The sequence below is a fragment of the Rhinoderma darwinii genome, chromosome 2 (assembly GCF_050947455.1).
Source record: "Rhinoderma darwinii isolate aRhiDar2 chromosome 2, aRhiDar2.hap1, whole genome shotgun sequence".
NCBI lineage: Eukaryota > Metazoa > Chordata > Amphibia > Anura > Rhinodermatidae > Rhinoderma > Rhinoderma darwinii.
The window spans coordinates 393,837,103-393,858,343 of record NC_134688.1 but is presented as its reverse complement, the minus strand read 5'-3'; the positions used below and the strand labels follow the sequence as shown (position 1 = coordinate 393,858,343).

The window sequence follows — 21,241 nt, the reverse complement described above, 5'->3', positions numbered from 1 at the left end:
GCAATTGTGTTTTATTTTATTACTTGAAACTTTTATTATGTTTTCAAACTTTTATTTTTTTCACTTTTTTTATACTTTTTTTCAAGTCCCACTAGGGGACTTGAAGGTCCAACTGTCAGTTTTTCTTTTTTCTAATACATTGCGCTACCTACTTAGGCCTAATTGGCTCCCGTAATGGAAGAGCAGGAGGCCATTGTGTCTCCTGTTGCCATAGCAGCAGTCATCAGTCCTGATTGCCTGTGAGGGCTGGCGATCTGCTAGCAACCGTTAAGATGGAGCAATTGATTTTGATCGCTGCATCAAAGGGGTTAATGGCAGGGATCGGAGCTAGCTCCGGTTCCTGCCGTTACAGGTGGATGTCAGCTGTAACATACAGCTGACTTCCACAGCTGATGACGCCCGATCATTTCCTGAGCCGGTGCCATCTTGCCGGCGGCTACGGAAGCCGATCAGGCTCCGCCGCCGGGCGGGTCCTGATCGGCTTCCGTGTTAGGCATATCTGGAGGCCAGTATTAGGCCTCCGGTTGCCATTGCAGCCAATGGAACCCCGGCAATTTCATTGCTGGGGTTCCGATGAGCTGCAGACACCTTACATACAGCGATCGCGTTTGAGCACTGCATTTAAGGGGTTAATGGCGGGGATCAAAGCTAATTTCGGTCCCCACCATTACAGCCGGATGTCAGCTGTAAGATACTGCTGTCATCCAGCGTTGATTGCACCAGCTCAGCTTCTGAGCCGGTGCCAAACATTTGGCGGATAGATACGGCAAAATCGGGAAGCACTAGCTTTCCATGACGTATCCATACGGCAAATGTCAGGAAGGGGTTAAAATATATCACCCATCTGAAGGTTAGAGTCCTGGAAATGTCCTGGTTAGAGTTCATTCATAGCCTTCTCAGTTAGAGACTCAGTTTCCAGGACTATAACCTTCAGATGAGTGATATATTTGAATCACATTTGACAATTGTATTGCATTTATTTTTTGTCAATTGACATTGAAAAGATATAAAGCACAATTTTCTACTTTTTGACATTTCTGTCTGAACTAGTGATTATTTCCTTATACGCTATATCTAAAAGATAGACAGCTCTTTTTACTGCATTACCTCATCCACAGGTTAGTTCATTATTAAGGTCAGAAACTACATACCTGAACTATCCTGAGGATAGGCCATCAAATTTTTACTGGCTGGAAAACTCCTTTAAAGAGACACCGCAGTTTCTATGTAAAGATGCCAAGAATGTCAATACAACTGATAAAATTGGGTCAACAAAAACAATTCCAGTACTCTCTGACAATAACATTGTCTTCTGGGTACTGCAGTTTAATCACATAATTTCCTTGGTTTCTATTTACAGTATGTGGCATAATTTGTTAAAGTGTATCTTACTTTTCATGTGACTTTTCAGAATAAAATGCCATATGTGTGTACATGAGGAATAACACTATTTCTGAATACTATATGACTTGTATTTTTCTTATTATTGTAGTTTTACCCTCATCAGGCTCTATCTCTAATTCTCAGTTTTCTCTGAGCTAGTGGGTGGAACATTACTGATATCATGTCTTGTATACCCTGAAAACAAAGGAAAGAGGAGAATCCTTTTCTCCTATCTCTACATATATAGAAGTGCCAGTAGCATGGAGGAGATTATACAGCAGTAATGAGAAGTGTTGCTATGAAACCAGCACTGGGATGAGATATAACTCTTACCAGAAGCTGCTGCACATCTGTGTATGTCTTTCTCACTGTGCTCCTAGTCCCCCTCCTCTCTTAATAGACTTCTAAGGCCAGCAGCATCTCTGTCTTTCTCACTCTGCTCCTGCTGCCTCCTCCTGCTCCCTCTCCCCTCATCAGCTCCTACTCCTCCCTCTAACTCCCAAGTCTCAATGCTTAATTTTTCCCTTCCTCTAGCACAGAAAATCATGAGTAGTATAGGTGGATAACATTACTAACGTTGAAATTGTGTTAAATAGCTTGAAATAGGTTGGATACAGTCCTAGAAGATATCATAGTCAGACACGAGTTTTCAGGGCAATCGGGGCACTTGCAATTCGGAGTGAATTTATTTTGACCGAAGTTAATCAGCTCCTCCTGCTCCCTCTCCCCTCTCCATAGACTTCTATGGGCAACATGTATGTGTCTTTCTCTCTGCTCCTGCTCTCCCATTCCCTCTACATAGACTTTTATGGGCAGTATGTCTGTGTCTCTCAATCTGCTCCTGCTCCTCCCCTTTCCATAGACATCTATGGGCAGCAGCATATGTTTCTTTCTCTTTCTCTGCTCCTACTCCCTTCTACTTCTCCCTTTCCTTTCTCCATGGACTTCAATTGGCAGTGTCTGTGTCTCACTTTGCTCCTGCTCCCCCTCCCCTCTCCATAGATTTCAGGCAGTGTTGAGACTCCCTCACTTTCTGCAGTCCATCTCCTCTGCTCCGTAACTAGACAGATTTTTATTGACAAAAGGGGGTGGACAGCAGATTACAGAAAGGTAGACACCTAGTGGTAGTAACTTCACACAGAATTTGCATGAATAGCACAACTCCATTTTAATAGTAAGCCAATTATACAGTTTGTTTTATATCAGCTATACCATTAGATTAGCATAAATTGTTTAAAAAGTAAGTGTCCATTTAAATAAGTTATTTCTACAATTTTATAGTGCTTACAAATTCATTGTCCTCACACTCAGTTTGTCTGGTGCATTGTGGTAATTTATTTCTCATAGAAAAGGTGTCCAAAATGTACTATTTTTAATATATGCATATGATTTTATAATTCAGACATCTAGTGCTTCTTATATAAATGAACTATAGCCCAGTAACCACTACAAATAAGATTATTTTTTGTCTCACCAATTATGTTCATTCTTATTCATGGAATACATGGGATACATAGTTTTTTAAACGTAGATCTTAATTTAAATTACAAACTAAACTATATTTATATATAATCTTATTTACTTTTTTTTATAACTTTTAAGTAGGTCTAATTTATTATATTATTTATCCATATCTAAATCAAGTATGTGTGTTTTTGTATCTTTTATTTTAGTTTTTTTTATGATGTTTGTTACAAAATTGTATTTTTTGTAGACTAAAATAAACAGTAATACTTTTAAAGTTTTTTTTAATATAATTGACCTACCTAAAATTCTGGGCTACATATTCGCTTCAACAATAGAAGTTTATGCTAGAATATTAATGACAGTCATATAAAAAAATGAATCCTGCAATAAATGTGTTTTGTCATGTTTGTATGAAAGTATACTTTAATAGTGAGATAAAAATGCAGTTATTTCATGCGTAATTTAATTGTGTGACTCACAGGGCTGAATCTGTGAAGCCAGACAAATGGTCAAATGCTATTTATAACACAACAAAATGACAGTTGTAATGTCACTTCTTTGAAGCAGCAGAATCTGAATCTCAGCTCCCTGAATGTGAAGTCATTTTTTTCACTGTACGTTTCAAGCACTAAAATTAGATTTCATGCTTTACGCAAATTCAAGAATTCTTTGTGCCTGAAAAGTGTATCTTCCTTCTACAGAAGTCCATGCAGACTCAGCTCTGTATTATAATTAATTGCAACATACAATATGGAATTCATCATATTGATGCAGTCAATGGAGGAGGAGAATGGGTAAAATATTTGCATAAGTTAAAAGACCCTGCAAACATTGTTATATTCCAAACTAGAAGATGAGAATGTGAGTGGAACCATCTTTAGATGTACTTGTTCAAAGTACACATGAAGTCAATCATAGGTAAAGTAAAAGGTTGCAGAAAGGATGAGTATTTCCACCGTAAAATAGCGAACCATAAGGTTTTTAGAAAACGGCTGCATTTAATGTTCATATACTATAGAGATAGGAAGGTATTGCAGTGTACACTAGTTTAGTTGTATCTTAACATAAATCATATATTACATAAATTAATAGTACAAATTTTTGAGATTTGTTTTTTTTATATATATATATATATATATATATATATATATATATATATATATATTTTATTTATTTTTTTTTTTTTTTAAAGGGGTTTTCTTTTTAGAACATATGGCATCCCTAGCTTGGAACTTCCCTTCTTTTTTTTTTTTTTTGCAAGAGCAGAGAGCCACTAACAAAGAACAACTCTGTGCGTTTCTGTAAAAATGGTTAACTAATTATTTCAATGGCTGGCTTATAATACCCCATTCCCCCTGCATGGGTAATGTATGGCAAGGCATGATTTACCCCAGCATTATAAACTGTTCACCCAGGGTTTCAGAAGTGGGACATGGCTACCTTTTTAAAAAAAAGGTTCTGGCCTGTGATATACCCCAGCAATGAAAAATTCTACAACTTGGTTACTGATGCCAGATGACACTCTACAAGCATCGATGCAACCCAAAAAGTCTCTGTTCTTAGAGACTGTGGCTGCAGGGGGGTAAGACTGTGTTGCAGGATCATTTAACCATTTGTATATATCAGTTACAAATACCATGAGATTTTTTTTTTGTACTGTGCTAAAGATCTTCCACCACGAATAACAGACTGTACACAAGCTTTAACCTCCTTTCTGAATTCAAAAGGAAATAATTCCGTAAAAGTTAGGGTGTAGCAAGTTAATAAAGATCTATCCTTGCTATCAGTGTAAGGAAACATTATTTGTTTCCATCAAGGGGCTGAGAACCTCATTTAACTTTCATTTCATTTAATGACAACGAGCAAAGCTAATGGAGAGGAGCTGAAATACAAAGTATACTTTTATTATACTGTATATAGAATATGTTTTATTTACATAAGACTTGGAAAAGTTCTTTAAGAACTGAAGCCATATTAGTGGCCTTACATTGACATCATGAGTTATCCTCTTCTATCAGGTTGTTCTTTACAGTAAATTCTATTCAGCCATTTCTGTTACTGACAAAGCTGGGTGACAACCAATATAACTATAATATGGCCACCATTAGCGCTCCTATAGGAGTTGCCGCTTTCCCAGGCAAATTTATCTAGAAATCCTGCAAGACATTTGTCAAGTTGTCAGTAAGGATTTTATAAAAATAGTTTTTTACTTGTTTTTACATCATACTTTATTAGATTTTTCTTTTTATCATGACTACCATTTATTTATTTATTAATTTATGTCATACACTGTAGTACGGTGTACGGGCATTGAGCTGTTGACACTGCACATGCAGGACATTTATACAGGTCCAAACAAGTGAAAATACCAAAAAAATAACTGTAATTTAATAGATAAACAAAATGTTATGTTATTCCACTTGGGAGTTGTGCTGCTATTATCTTTCGTGACAATAAACTAAAATTGTTAGATTTTGAAATTATCCGCTGTACTATATTTTAACACACCTCCATAATAGTTTCTTATGTGAAATGTTATTGTTGCGATCCTTCCTTTTATATCATAACTACCAGAGTTGAAATCCCGTGTTTTCCAGTCTGCATCGCTTTCTGCTTTGAAAAGAAAAATATACTTTCAAAATTTATATTTTTATAAATAGGCAACCGCCTTTCTATATGTCCGATTAGACTATATGTACATCATAAAGGCGAGTCCTTTGTTTTGGCCCCCCTCTATGAACCAGAATGGAGAGACGCTTTTTGCGGACCCAGCCTTATTATGCCGATGAGTGAAAATATTTAAAATTTAACCCCTTCCCGCCGCAGCCCTTTTTCAGATTTTCATTTTCGTTTTTTCCTCCCCACTTTCCAAAAGCCATAACGTCTTTATTTTTCCGTCTATATAGTCCTATGAGGGCTTGATTTTTGCGGGATAGTTTTTCGTAGCACCATTTATTTTGGCATATAATGTACTAGGAAATGGGAAAAAAATTATTTGTGGGGTAGAAAATGAAAACAACAGGAATTCCTCCGTGTTTTTTTGCACGCAGTTTTTACAGAATTCACTGTGCAATTAAAACAACATGTTCATTTTATTCTGTGGGTCAATATGATTACGGCGATACCAAATATATATAGTTTTTTCTATACTTTACTACTTTTACAAGTAAAAACCTAAGTGTAAAAAAAAAAATTTATTTTGTGTCGCCAAATTCAGAGAGCCATAACTTTTTTATTTTTCCGTCCGTTAAGTGGTATGAGGGCTTATTTTTTGCGGGATAAGTTGTAGTTTTTATTAATACCATTTTGGGGTACATGCAATGTTTTGATCACTTTTTATTTCATTTTTTGTGGGAGATTAGGTGACCAAAAAATAGAGATTCTGGAGTTTACAATTTATTTTTTTACGGCGTTCACCGTGCGGGTTAAATAATGATATATTGTAATAGTTCAGACATTTACAGATGTGGCGATACCAATTATGTTTATTTATTATTTTTTTTACTATGCTCTAGGGTGAAAATGGGAAAAGGGGGATTTTTGAACTTTTAATTTTTGATCTTTTTTTTACACAAAAAAAACTTTATTTAACTTATTTTTACCTTTTTTTATTAGTCCCCCTAGGGGACTTCAACCAACGATTGTTAGATCGCTTGCACGATATACTGCAATACTAATGTATTGCAGTATGTCATGATTCTGACAGGCTTCTATTAAGCCCTGCCAGAGGCGCACAAAGATGGCGGACCTGGGGGCCTTCAGTAACAAATAGCCGACACCTGCATAGTATGGAGCGGGTTCACTCCGTGAGCCCGCTCCATACTTCCCCTACCCGACTTTGGCGTATGGATACGTCAAATGTCGGGAAGGGGTTAATGTGCTGCAGTATATGAAATCAGTTAAATGTTTAGACATAAGGCCGGTATTCTTCATTTGATTAATATGTCATATCCTACATTAGAAAATAGAAAAGAGATACAACTCCCTCCTGCATCATGCTAAAACAAAAGTAATATTGTCATGTAGGCAGTTTATTAGTGCTGCACACTACATAAAAATTGTTCCTTTTTTCAGCTCCTGAGAGTTAACCTCTAAATTTCCTTTAGCAGATTATGTCCTGCGCCACTTAGGGGTGTGAGCTTCTGTCGCCTACTATTTTGATTCAGGGCGGAAATTGCTTCTAGATGTATTCACGTCATAATAGTACCAAATGCTTTTTGGGAACATGGCATCTTGTTAAAGTACAGTGTTGAAAGTCACTAAGGATATTCTATTGATAATGTTTATCTATTGCATGGTAGTATACTCAAAGTGAATGTCCACAATTAAATAAAATGTCACTATATGGCTCTAACTAGGTCCAAAAATCAGTTTCCTGATCCAGAGATCTGAATCCCTTACATAGCCATAGCTTTAAATGTATGTTGCCTACATACACCACTAGAGGGAGTATATGAGCTTGCTGTATTTAAATTTAACAATATAAATCAACAGTGTGCAGTAAACTATTTAGCTCCCCCTAGTGGCAGCTGCAGGCAGCCAGTATTTTATTATGTAACTCTTTCATTTTCTGCAGCCATATGTTTGATTAAGGTTTATAGTCAAATAAAAAAATCCAGTACACACAACTGTGTTTTGGTTTGGGCCATTTTTGAGGAAGTTTTCTGGTCCATGGTGTTTTTGTTCCAAACGCAGCTTGCTCCAGCTATGGTGTTTTTCCCTTAGGCTTCCCTATAGGACTTCAAAAACTTCAGAAGAAAAAGCATCTACAGAATTACATCAAATGAAAAATGCCACCGAAAAAAGTCTTAAAAATTGCATGTTATCTTTTAACAATGCTGAAGTTTATAGAAGCATTTTGTCATGGTCACAGGGTATGTGGACCCACTAGGCTGCTCTGCCATAGCGGAGAGGAAGCTGGCCTAGTCACAGTCTATGCAAGAGTCTATAACAGTACGTAGCTCAAGGGTACCTGACATAGTCCAGACAGTGGCCGAGGCTTCAGCACGGGTGCAGCAGGTTGCGCCAGACATGGCGGATAACACGGGAAGTGGTATATGACACTGGACGTGGCAGATGATGCTGGACATGGCAGAAGACACTGGACGTGGCAGATGATACTGGATGTGGCAGTAGATACTGGACGTGGCAGATGACACTGGATGTGGCAGATGAAACTGGACGTGACAGATGACAGTAGGTGCAGTAGGACATGACTCCAACACTAATAAGCTCAGGAACAAGAACACAGAACGGGATACAGGATACAGGTAGCAGGGCATGGGTAACAACAGGAATGGGATAACACTAAGGGACCATTTGCAACACTGACATGGGATAAACTAACAATGCTCAGGCAAGGATCAGAAGGGCAGGGCCCTTTTTATAGTGCAGGGAATCATGGGCAGTTGATGATGATGATTCCATATGTGCGCGTGCTGGCCCTTTAAGGCCGGGTATGAGCATGCGAGCGCTCTGTATGGGACACAGTAGACCAGACCGGAAGCGAGCGCTGATCCATGGCTACGGCCGCCGGGGGGTGAGTAAACCTGACGGTCCACGGCCATGGACGCTACCTATTTTTCATGCAGTTTACATTGCCAGAAAAAAAATCTGTGTGTGAAGGAGGCCTTAATTCAAGTACTTTAAGTTGTATTGGTAAGGCTTCATTCACATCTGCGTTGGGGTCCCGTTCTGATGTTCCGTTCGAGCTTTCCATCAGAACAGGACCAGGAACAGATACAAACTAACACAGACGTACGCTATTGCTTCCGGTAATACTACGGGTCCGGTGCACAACAGAGACAAATGGAAACCATGGGCTTTGGTTCTGTCACCATTGAAATCAATGGTGATGGAAAAGAAAACCTCTGGTTTCCGTCTGTGTCAGTTTGTGTCTGTTCAGTGTACCGTTTTGACGAAAAGCTCAGACGGAACGTCAAAACGGGACCCCAAAGCAGATGTGAACGAGGCCGTAGCTGAGCAATAATTTAATGAAAAGCTGCTGAAAGATAACACACAAGCAGGATTAACAGAAAAGCAAGTTGACAGCATTTTCTTGTAGAAATGGAAAATGATGCATTTATGTTCTTTTAGGAAAGGGTGGATCATGGTGCAAATGCATTTTAATTGATACCCCTGTCCTGTTCAGAATCTGGTTCTTCAGCGGACACAGATTCTCCAGTTCATGGATTTTCAACCTGTGACTCTCCAACTTTTAGAAAACTACAACTCCCAGCCTACTCTGTGTCACGTAGTGGGTTAGTGGACCCACTAGGCCGTACCGCCGTAGCGGGGAGGCAGCTGGCCAAAGAACATGAAACACCAGCAATACAAAGTCCCGCACAAGGGTACCCGGATAGTCCAGACAGTGGCCGCAGCTCTGGCACTGATGGAGATGGGTGCAGCAGATAATGCCAAACGTGGCGGATGACACAGGTGCCACAGGTTGCGCCAGACGTGGCGGATTCCTTCGGATGTGGCAGATGACACAGGACATGGCAGATTCCTCTGGACGTGGCAGCTGCCACAGGACGTGGCGGATTCCTCCGGACGTGACAGATGACCCAGGACGTGGCACGACTCGATACTAAAGGCACAGCACGGGAAACAGGAACAGGTAACAAGGCACAGGTAACAACTGGAACGGGAAACACTAAGGGACCATTTGCAAGACAGACTGGGAAAACTAAGAACACTCAGACAAGGATCAGAAAGCCTGGGGCCTTCGTATAGACCAGGAAAGAAATTGTGGCAGTTGATGATGATGATGATTTCCTTTGTGCGCACGCTGGCCCTTTAAGGCCAGGCACAAGCATGTGCGCGCGCCCTACGGGACACAGCAGACCGGAGCGGAAGTGAGCGCTGGCATCTCCTAGGAAGGAGATGGGGACCAGCGCTCACGGGTCCATGGCTGCGGGCGTCGGGGGGTGAGTAAACGCTATACCCTGGTTGGCTAGGTGTTCTTGTTTTGAAGCAGCCAGCGAGCCACAGGTCAGAAATTTCTGCTAATTCATGGCTGTCATAGCTCATCTGTTGATAAAGGTATGTAGTTAGAGTACCCATACGTTGACAACTACAAATCAGCAGTTCTCTACTTTAACAGGGAAGTACTTATGAAAATAAATCAGAGATTACCTTATTCAGGTAGGCAGAATGTCCAATAACTTATATTATCATTCTACATTACCCACCCGCAAAAAACTCTGAGCCTTGTATAATAGATGAGAGCCTTGTTCACAATCCCTATCTATCTCTCACTTTCACATGAGAAATTGAAAATTACTGGGTAATGCCCACACATATGCTGAGCCCAATGAGCCTCAATATGGGTGAATCCTGGAGTTCCTAATTAAACCATACATACAGATGTGTCCTTCCTTACCTTTCCTCTTATCTCAACATTTCCTAAAAATGTGTGGCGCAAGATCACCAGCTTTGAAACAAAACATGATTTTGCAATACTCTGTCACAGGATGTTTATGCTATGTGTCTATGTGTAGAAACCCAGTGGTGGTGATGTAAATTGCAACCTGTCAAAGGTTTTACTAGCATAGTGTGATAATTTGTTCAATGAGAAATTAAAGTCATTAAAGGGGTTTTCCAGTTCTAAGAAACTGATGGTCTATCAATACCTGATTGGTGGGGTCCAACTCCTGGCACTTTGCCAATCAGGTGTTTTAAAAGAACCCCGGCACTCGTATGCGTGCTGTTTCTACTTCATTCCTTACCAGCTCGTAATGTGAATAGCCGATCCACTTATAGTGGCGGTTCACAGTATTGCAGCCTCCTTTCATTCATGTGATGTGCCAGGAATAGGATAGACCATCAATTTTTTAGGACTGGAAATCCCCTTTCACCAAATTTAAGAAAAGATAAGGGTGGAGACATCTGTAGAGTACAGAAGAAGGTAATTTATGGGATTTGTTTTTAAACAGACAATAATGTCACTGTAGTATCTTTAAACTGTTTCAGATTGCTCTCACATGTAGACTTAATATATCAATTTTCCATTACAATAAAATACTGTTAAACTCTTTTCAGTTTTTTATGATTCATAGGTAACATGAGTTCAGTATATTCCAAATAAATTACCCGTTTAAACTCTGCATGATTATACGGTATAATACGCAAGCAGAAGCAGAAAAGTTATTGGGTGTGCCCAAGGCATATTAAGGGAGTTATGAGCCAGAATGTTGCTTTAAAGGTGATCCCCTGTCATTATCACTGACCCTTACACAATCTGATTTTTTAAAATCTTTATAGACATAGAACATGTCTAGCTGTATCTTTTAAAGCATTTTCAGCAGTGAATTCTGGAGCTGCTAAGGGTATGTTCACACGGCCTATTTACAGACGTAAATCGGGCGTTTTTGCCCCGAATTACATCCGAAAATAGCGCCTCAATAGCGTTGACAAACATCTGCCCATTGAAAGCAATGGGCAGACGTTTGTCTGTTCACACGAGGCGTATATTTACGCGCCGCTGTCAAATGACGGCGCGTAAATAGACGCCCGCTTCAAAGAAGTGACCTGTCACTTCTTTGGCCATAATTGGAGCCGTTATTCATTGACTCCAATGAATAGCAGCGCCAATTACGTCCGTAATGGGCGCGGCGTTCAAGCGCCGGCACATGCCGTTACGGCTGAAATTACGGGGATGTTTTCAGGCGGAAACATCCCCGTAATTTCAGCCGTTACGGACGGCCTCGTGTGAACATACCCTAACTCTTAAAAGCGTTGATACAGGGCTTTTACATAGTTGAGGATATGATTACAAAGCTACATATTTATAAGTCATACTTACATACTTCTAATGAATAGTTAATGATACAGAGGTCCATCCTTGGCTTTGGAACATTATAATCAGTCACTGGAAATGGGTACATATAAAATTACTTTACATCCAAGCAATTTCCTTCCTAAATACCTTAACCTGTTTTTTCTATATATAGACTGGCACTCCTAAGGCTAAAAACCATGCATTCTAATATATTTGATCAAATGTCGAACAGAGATGAGTGAATCGATTCTACACAAATCAAATTCAGTCTGAATTTCCTAAAGGTTTCGGATTCAGAGAAATGTGAAACTTTTTTAGTTTACGGCAAAATGGCGGCCGGCACATACTTTACATATTAGAAAAGGGATCACATGACCTCGAGTGGGCTTCTTCATAATGCCTGCAGGAATCCTTCCCAAAATGTACTGCGGTTATCCCTTCCCCTAGCACAGCAAATCATGAGGGGTATAGGTGGATGACATTACTAATGCTGGCTTGTCTTTAATAGGATTAGCCATCTTATGTTTATTTTCCCTAATGTGTGGGAAACATTATGTGCCGCTTACTGATACATAGTAATTAGAAGATCAACAGCTCTCTTGTTAGTGCAGCCTGTGGCTTAACTACTGCTGTAGCAGCAATAGCGGCTGCTACGGGGCCCCCAGCATGAGGGGGCCCGTGCCGCCCACTGAGATGGGCCCCCCTAGGCCCTGGTTGCACCGCAAACAGCCGCTATGGCAGCTACAGCGGTAGCGACACCACATTCAATAGTATCTGCATCCTTAGGAACCCTGCACAGGCCGGCGTGATGACGTCACTAGATCACGCAAGGATCCCGTCGGAATTGATGCTTTGGAGCAGCTCCGTTCGTCGTGGGAACGGGGCCTAGGTGAGTATAAAGTTTTTTTGCTTTATTTGTTTGGGGAGCACTATCTAAATGGGGGGGGGCTGTGTGGGACTATCTACAAGGGGAAAGTGGGGGTGCTATGTACAGGGGGGCTGCATGGCACTATCTACAGGGGGCACTATCTACAAGGGGGGTTGTGTGTGGCACCCAGGGTAGAGGCCCAGTCAAAAGTTTGCTATAGGGTCCCGTCTTTCCTAGTTACGCCCCTGTTCTCCACAGATTGCACCATGAAAGTTTTTTGTAGAAACAATTAAATAGTAAATTTCATTAAATAAAGTGAATGTCCACCTTGGAACATCATTTAGTTTTTTTTATTGACATAGTTCCAAAATTCTCTGCTGATTAATTTCTTAAAATGTCTTTATAGCTGTCAGAGAGTTCCAGATCCCTGCATAGACATTGAATGATACAATTCTGACTGTCTGCAGTCACCACTAGAGGGCGCTTAGGATATTACTGCATACTGTTTATACACTGAACTCAACAATAAATCATTATACAGTAAAATCCTAATCTTCTCCTAGTGGTGGCTACAGGCAGCTAGAATGTTATCATTAACTATGTAGGGGTGATTTATACACCAGTCTTACTTTAAAGAAAGTTAGAATAACATGAATGCCTCTTAATAAATTTGTTGCATCATTCAGCCGACTATGCGATACAATTTTGCGCAGAACTGTCGCATCATGCCTTTCCTCCTTCCCATCGGACATAAAATAAAAAGTAAGTATACCTCACCGCTCCTTTTCTCTCCCCGGGATCCCCTCAGGCTCCCTCAGCATGCTACGGCTCATACAAGGTACTGACACTGTCCGGCATCAGGACCTTGAGGGGACTAATAGGGGAGAAAAGGATCGGTGAGGTGAGCATACTTTTTTTTTATTATTCAATTGTTCAATAGAGGTGTAATCTGTTCGGGGTGAAGTTCGATCTGGGGGAGTGAGGCATTATATTAAAATATATATAATGGCCTTTTGTTATATCAGCTTCTTTATAAATCCTCCTAGTTATTACTACTTTTCTCTACAGCAATCAGGGGGATCTTTTATAGTGAGATCCATCTAAGTTTATAATACCAAAATTTGATCAGTATTTTAAAAGTAACTCATTAAATATATGGTTAAATGTACACATCAGAACATTGAATCCTGAGAAATTGATAATCTGCAGTCAGTTCACAGATCTATGGGAAAAAAGAAGGAGTACAGCAAAATGCCTTATTACTCTCAGCAGGTTCCACTTTCAACCTATTAGGGGTCAGTTGAATTTAGAGAACAGTTTGAGGAAATTTCAGCTTTTTTATGCAGCTCTCACACAATGGGTCCAAACTTCCATAGTATGAATGAGGCTGCTTAGAGGCCTCACACCATATTATTTAAAAGAGCACAATTTATGTCCTAGAACATGAAAAGCAAAGTAGATAAAGTACTGAGCTTAATGGCATTGCTTTTTTTATGGTGCTATTTTTATAGGAACTCAACTGCACAAAACGTGTTAGTAAGTGTTACACGTGCATGGCAAGATACAATTGTGAAAAAAAGAAATTGCCTATCCTGTAGGGGGTGATTTTCATGTTTTACATCACTCTTCTGTTTATGAATCACTAGTATGAAGAAGGAAAACAAGTGCCAGCTGGTTTACTCTTTACGACACATTGGCACACTCAGACCATAGACATTCACAGCAGTAACCATTGTTGGCTTACATTGTAATGGCTGATTCCTAAAAGACTCCTTTATTCTAGATCTGGGTAAAATATTTGATTATTACACACAGGGCTGCCAGCAGGGCAATACGGCCAGGACTGTCATCAGGAACTTGACCACACAGATAAAAAATAGGGGCCCGCTTGCCACCACCACCATCACCACCTGCTGCCTGTAAAGTAACGCTGGCTATATACATAAGTTAGTCATCAGACAGTAATATTTCTTGACTCAAACAGCTTTGGAGCTAGTTAAAAGGGAAATACTTTTATTGCATATCCATAGGAGTCCTAACTCTATGAACCTCACCTATCAGGAGTCCAGAGGGACCCCCACCTATCAGAAGAACATTGGTCCTATGAACCCTGCTTAGCTGTAGAAGCCAGCTGTTTTTCTCCATTAATGTTTATGAGGGCTGGCTTCTACAGCTAAATAGTGGTCATAGGACCAATGTTCTTCTGATAGGTGGGGGTCACCGAGGTGGAACACCAACCTATCAGTCATTTGTGTCACATCCTATAAACATGCCATAAATGTCTCACCACAATACCTCTTTAAAACAACCCCAACGTTGACTGTCTGAGCCCTCCACCTTTCCATATGTACTAACAAAAGACTTTTTGATATTCACATATTAACCATATCTGAATGTGCATAGGGACTGTTATACCAGTCTCAGAATGGTTGATGCTGTTTAGAAAAATGAAAACCTAATAAACCTTTTAAGAACTTACTACATATCATACTAATACAATACAGTATAATAAATAGTATAATAAAGAAAGTCAAAATACTGTAATTACAAATGTCTGTAACAGACATAGGGTTTTCCTGAACATAAAAGATCAGTAAGGGTCAACCTCGGCCTGAAGTCTTTCATGAGTTGAGAAGTAGATATACTTTGTAGCCAAGCTGTTTCTTTGTATTTTGCATTTTACATGTTTCTATAGATTTTTATTCTTTTAATCATGTGCTTTGACGGATTGTAAGTCCCTATTATTATACCTTTTATTATCCACCAGACAGTTTGTAGCACTTCATAAATGGTGTTGCAAATGTATATTGAAGCATGAAAATTCATGCTAAAACGATTGTGGAAATACGAAAACCATGGATTCAAAGAAAAGATAAAGGATCAACTATAATCCAGCAAAACTTTTAAAATTCACTAGAATAAAAGAAGAAGGCAATAAAATAGAAAAATTGAAAGGTCACCTAGGGAGAGAGTCAGTAATATATATCATTGCTACAATAACCATCTTGAAAGTCATTCTCTAATCCACTCAAAGAAATAAATACTATGGCCTTTTTAAAATCTCGGCTAATACTAATTAATCTGGTTTGAAAAAACGGAAGCTATTGTTTTTGAGGAATTCTTTGCATCTGTTGGATATAAAAATAGGACAACTTCCTTGTACAGCTGTAATCACTTGTGCAGCCTCGTTGCTTCGGCATTATTAGCTCAGGACAGAAAATAAACAGATTTGACAGAATTGTGCATAATTTCAGATTTGAGAATAATTATTTCTCGAGGTATGAAATTACTGCATTCATCTTATGATCCCTCGACCCCCTCAGGCATCGTTGACATTTATTTACGCAAAGTTCTAACATGTACAGAAACATGCTATTGCAACATGTATTCTTGGATGTTTCTAATTTATATTCTATATTTATATTTTTACAGGAATTCCACGTACTGCATGAAAGTTTCTATATCCTTGGCAGTAGGGGACAATGACACTGGATTTTGCTATAATTCCAAAATGAAATACTTTGAAAAAGCTGAACTTAGCAAAAGCAAAGAAATTATTTGCCCAGAGATAGAAGATTTCATTATTCCATACAGGGAGCCAGAAATCAAGTGGTACAAGGTACAGTACAACATATATTCATGTTACTTTTAAGTATAATTGTAGCAATTCAAGTTGACTACTCAGACCTGTATACTGAAATTTATAAAAATGATATATGCAAGTTTCAGGGTTGTTGCCCTTTTTTTGAAAAAAAATAAATAAAAATAAATTGGATTGAATATTTAAGGCTCTGATCAAATCAGGTTTATAGTTTCCATTTATAATGGAGCCATGACTACTGTGATCAATCCGTTTTCCCACGGGTCCATAAAAAATTCTGATAAACCCTAATGATTTTAATGAGGTCCATCAAGTATCCATGGGGGGTTGCAGTATTTTTGACGCCAAGAATAGTAAAGCATACTGTGAAATTCTTTCCATCAGAAATACCGGAAATTCTGATAGAAAGTTTACAGAATCTGTAGTACAAGTGTGAACAGATCCTTAGATTTAGAATATATTTTATATACGTATAATTGGAAATTTTAGTTCGAGTTTAATATTGTACAGAAAGATTATCTTCAGCATTCCAATAAATTAGGGCAAGTATTTGGCTCAGCTCACACTATCATCATGGCTTCAGTTTTTACAGGATCCGTGGCGGATATGGCGTATCAGTTATGATCCGCTATGATGCGTTTAGACTGACAGTGGGCAGTCAGGTTTCTGTCAGGAACTCTTTTTTACTGAATAAAGTAGTGCCACATGCCATGCTTTTCTGACCATCAAAAAGCAATTAAAACCTCCTGGAAAAAGCACGCAAGTGTGAACAGAGCCTTATACTATATGCTTATGATTATTTATGATTAATGTGGCATAGGTTAGCACTTGATGAAAATTCTAATTAATTTAAATATAAAATATTAAAATTACTTGAAATTAAGTAAATGTGAAATAAAGAGAATAGATAACTATTATATTTAACTTAATACTCAAACTGCAGATTCGATCCAATTATTTACCCCAATCCTTCTACAGTTGGGAATCAATGTAACTCTGTGTAATGACTGGATGTTTTCTTAAAAGCGGAAATCCAGTCAAAACAATCTCCTAGACCATTGCTTCAGAACATTTTTTTTATGCCAGGAAATGTTTGTTTAATGTTCGCACCCCTGACCAAAGTAATATAACTTTTGAAGATGAAGAAGTCTAAGGCTTAGTTCACACTGCGTTTTTACCTTACGTTTAGTGCCTAAACGTGTCCATAGGGCTCCATTACCCCAACGAAAGCCAGTTAGATCACTAAGGCTGTCCCAGGAAAGCTCCAGTGATGTAGCTTTACCGGGCAGAGACTCCGACTGCTTTAAAGTTGTTTTATTAGCGGGGAATATAGGGATACCATCGGGTGGTGTGTGGAGTCCCCGGCCAGACAGTGAAGTGACATCAGGGGCTTCCCCTGGCACAGCGCTTTGATTAGAGCTCTGCTTAGGAGGTTTGGGTTATGAATCACACTATATGTGTATACAGTCGGACCTGTTGCAGCCTTCCAATGGAAGGAAAGAACGTAATGGGATTTAAGCCAGTAAACAGTAAAATCAAGCCCAATTTGTCGCACCCCTGAAATTCCATCTGCACCCCCTGGTGGTGTGGGAACCCCAAGTTGGTAACCCCTGTCCTAGAGATATTGAAGAGATTATGTTGGTGCAGTCTGTGATGTCAGATGGCCACAGATTTTTAGAGTAAATAGGCTCTAAAAAATACTCAAACCCCTTTACAATTGCTCAGAAATTGATTTTGTTGAAAAATTGAAACAACATTCTAAGCAAAGGTCCAGTCAAATCAATAGTGATGTGCTTAGAATTTGTTTCAGATTTCTAGTAACAAAAATCTTTGAGCATTGACAAAGAAGTTTCAGTTATCCAGAGTCGTTTCATCCTGGAAATCATTTTTTGACTGAATTTTACCTGTAATCATTCTTATGTGGCAATGAAAGAATGTTATTAATGCGCTTAGGTAAGAGATAAACTAAGCAATTCAATAGAAAAACTCAGAATTGCAAGATGGGGCAAAAATGTTTTCTCTTCTGTAGGAGTAGCTATCTTTGGCTAGTGCTTAAAACTGAATAAGCAATTGTCAAAGATTTTTCACTTTTAAAATGTACTTAACCCTTTAATGACTAACCCTGTTTGTGCCTTAATGACACAGTAAAGTTTTTTGTTTTTGCCTTTCTACATTTCGGCAGCCATTGCTGTTATATTTTTTTCTTAGACATGCCTGTATGAGTTGTTGAAAAAATAGTTTTGTGTAACCACAATTTAAGACCATACTGTAGTTTTGTTAATTTTTTCAATGGAGCTGTGTGAGGGCATTATTTCTGTGAGACAAGCTGTAGTTTTATTGGTATCATATTGGGGTACATATGACTTTTTTTAACACATTTCATTCCATTTTTTTGTGGGGAGGTGAGGTGAGCAAAAAACTATTTTTTTTGTGGTGACACCACATATATTTTTTCACATTATTTTATTCCAAAATTGTATGAACTTTTACGATTTTTTTTATATGACAACCGATCAACATCCCGCGATCGCGTCACAGGGGAGGCGATAGAATGACAGAAGGAGTCTAATGGCTTAGATGCCATAGTCACTATTAATCACAAAATCTAAGTGGTTGAACAGCTGGGATTGGAGTAATCTCCAATCCCAGCCATTAGAGCGAGGTATCAGCTGTAATTTGCAGCTAACATTCACTCTGTATGGACATTCCCCCTCCCGGTAGAACATATATTTATGACCCTCTGCGAAGGAGTAAAGAGGTTTTATGAGAGTCTGTGTCAGGTACTGCAGTTTAGCTTCACTTAAAACAGACCATTTTTTTCATCCCATACAACCCATTTAACACAAGTTTATCAATATATTATTTTTGTCTTTTCTTTTTTTTTTCCTTTTTTGCATGAACATTAAAGGGGTTGTCCTGTTTCTGCCAATGAATGTTACTTTTTTCTTAATTAAAAGTGATACAATTTCCAATAAACTTGCTGTTTCAATTTCTCATGGTATCAATATCTCTGCTGGTTGTTATTCAGTAGGAACATTAACCCCTTCGGGACTAAGCCATTTTTTTATTTTAGTTTATCACTCCCTGCCTTCCAAAAGCCATAACTTTTTTTATTTTTCCATCAATATAGTGGTGTGAGAGTTTTTTTTTTTTGTGGGAGGAGTTGTAGTTTCTATTAGTAGCGTTTAAAGTACCATATAATGTACTGGGAAACTGAAAGAAAATGATTTGCGGGTTGAAGTTGGAAAAAAACTGTGATTCCTCCATTGTTTTTTGTCTTTCATTTTTACAGCTTTCACAGTGTGGTAAAAACTACTTAATTTTATTCTGCGGCTCAATACGATTACGGTGCTACCAAATTTATATAGGTTTTTTTATACTTTACTATTTAAATAAAACAAAAAACTTTTTGTTAAGAAAAAAATGTTGTGTCGCCACATTCTGAGCGCCATAACTTTTTTATTTTTCCATGGATTGAGTGGTGTAAGGGTTTATTTTTTGCGGGACGAGCTATGGTTTTTATTGGTACCATTTTTTGGTACAGTCAACTTTTTGATCACTTTTTATTACATTTGTTTTAGAGCTAAGTTGACCAAAAAAAAAACAGCGATTTTGTCATTCTCAATTTATTTTATTTTTTTACGGCCTTTCCCATTGCGCGTTAAATAACACTACAATGTAATAGTTCAAACTTTTATGGATGCAGAAATACAAATTTTGTTTATTTTTTTCTTTTTTACATTACTTTAGAGGAGAAACGGGTAAAGGTTTTATTTTTTAACTTTTAATTTTTTATTTTTTTTTCACTGCTAAAAACTTTATTTCACTTTTTTTACACCTTTTATTAGCCCAATTAGGAGACTTAAATCAGCGACCGTTGGATCGCTGGTACACAACACTGCAATACTAATGTATTGCTGCGTATAGTCATTTTTACAGGCATGGCTTAACAGAGACAGAGTGAAGGCAGTCCTGTAGGCCTTCATTAAGCCCCATGGCTGCCATGACAACCATTTCCACCCCCAATCGCGTTGTGGGTGCACCGATGAGCTGTCAGAGGGGGCCGCCCGCTCTTTTTAAAGTCTCGGATGCTGTGGTCGTGATTGACCACAGCATTTAAGGGATTAAATGTGATCGCTGTATCTGGCCATTGGTCCCGGGTGTCAGCTGTAAAACACACCTGATACCCACAGCGTATAGAGCGTGAGCGCGCTCCATACATCACACCTGCACCAGGATGTAATGGCACATTGTGGTGCATGAAGGTATTTCTTACAGTGTATAAAAGTTTGTCTATGGTCATGTGATGAGCACACAGTTGAACGGCTCGTTACAGTATGTATATCAGAGCTGTGTCTTGTAAAAATCTGTGCACGTGTGTCCTTCACATGATTCTGGATAGAATTTTAGCCACTGGAAGTAAACATCAAATGTTCCTACTGAACAACAACAAGCAGAGACCTGGAAAACCATGAGGAATTAAAACAGAATGTATATTCTAAAATTTTCTTTCAAATAAGCAAAAAATTAAATTACTTTGCTGAAAGTGGACAACGCCTTTAAACTCCTGGCAACCATATTAATACTATTTTTCTAGAATGGCCTTTCTTCTGCTTCAGCCTTCTTAATGGTATTTTATTTCTGTGATTCTTTCTATTCTACTTATTGCAGGTCAACCTCTTTCTCTTCTTCTCATCTCAACATAATTATCTTTTTCTTTCATGCATTAATAGAATATAATGGTTTAATAATTGGTTCATGGTATTGCTGAATTTTATATAGCATTTGTTTGCTGTAATAAAGTAAAATGTGCAACTAAAACAGCAACTAAATTGTGACACTTTTATATTGCCTGTGAGAGATAAAATCCCAAGCCATTTCACAGTTTAAATGGATTCATGCCTATAACATTTGCTCCTAACAAAAGAAGCTACTAAAAAAAAACCAGTTACTTTCCATAGAGAAAATACATACATTTTATCACATAAAATGCACATACACACGCACACATGTATGTAGACATATTAAATACATTATACAACTGGCAGACCTTTGCCATCTGCCTTTTTTGATGGTTAATGGGAAAATATATTATTGAGGCAGTTACTGCCACATTACAACTACTACTATTCTTCGATGC

General features: G+C 38.5%; 1 protein-coding gene across 1 annotated transcript in view; it reads left to right on the top strand.

Annotated features, from left to right (window-relative positions):
- IL1RAPL1 (interleukin 1 receptor accessory protein like 1) overlaps window positions 1–21,241 on the top strand; it is a 1,275,811-nt gene that overhangs the window by 744,608 nt on the left and 509,962 nt on the right. The window contains exon 4 of the mRNA XM_075854004.1: window positions 15,933–16,119. Within this exon, the coding sequence (XP_075710119.1) occupies window positions 15,933–16,119 (187 nt within the window). The remainder of the gene's footprint in view (window positions 1–15,932; window positions 16,120–21,241) is intronic.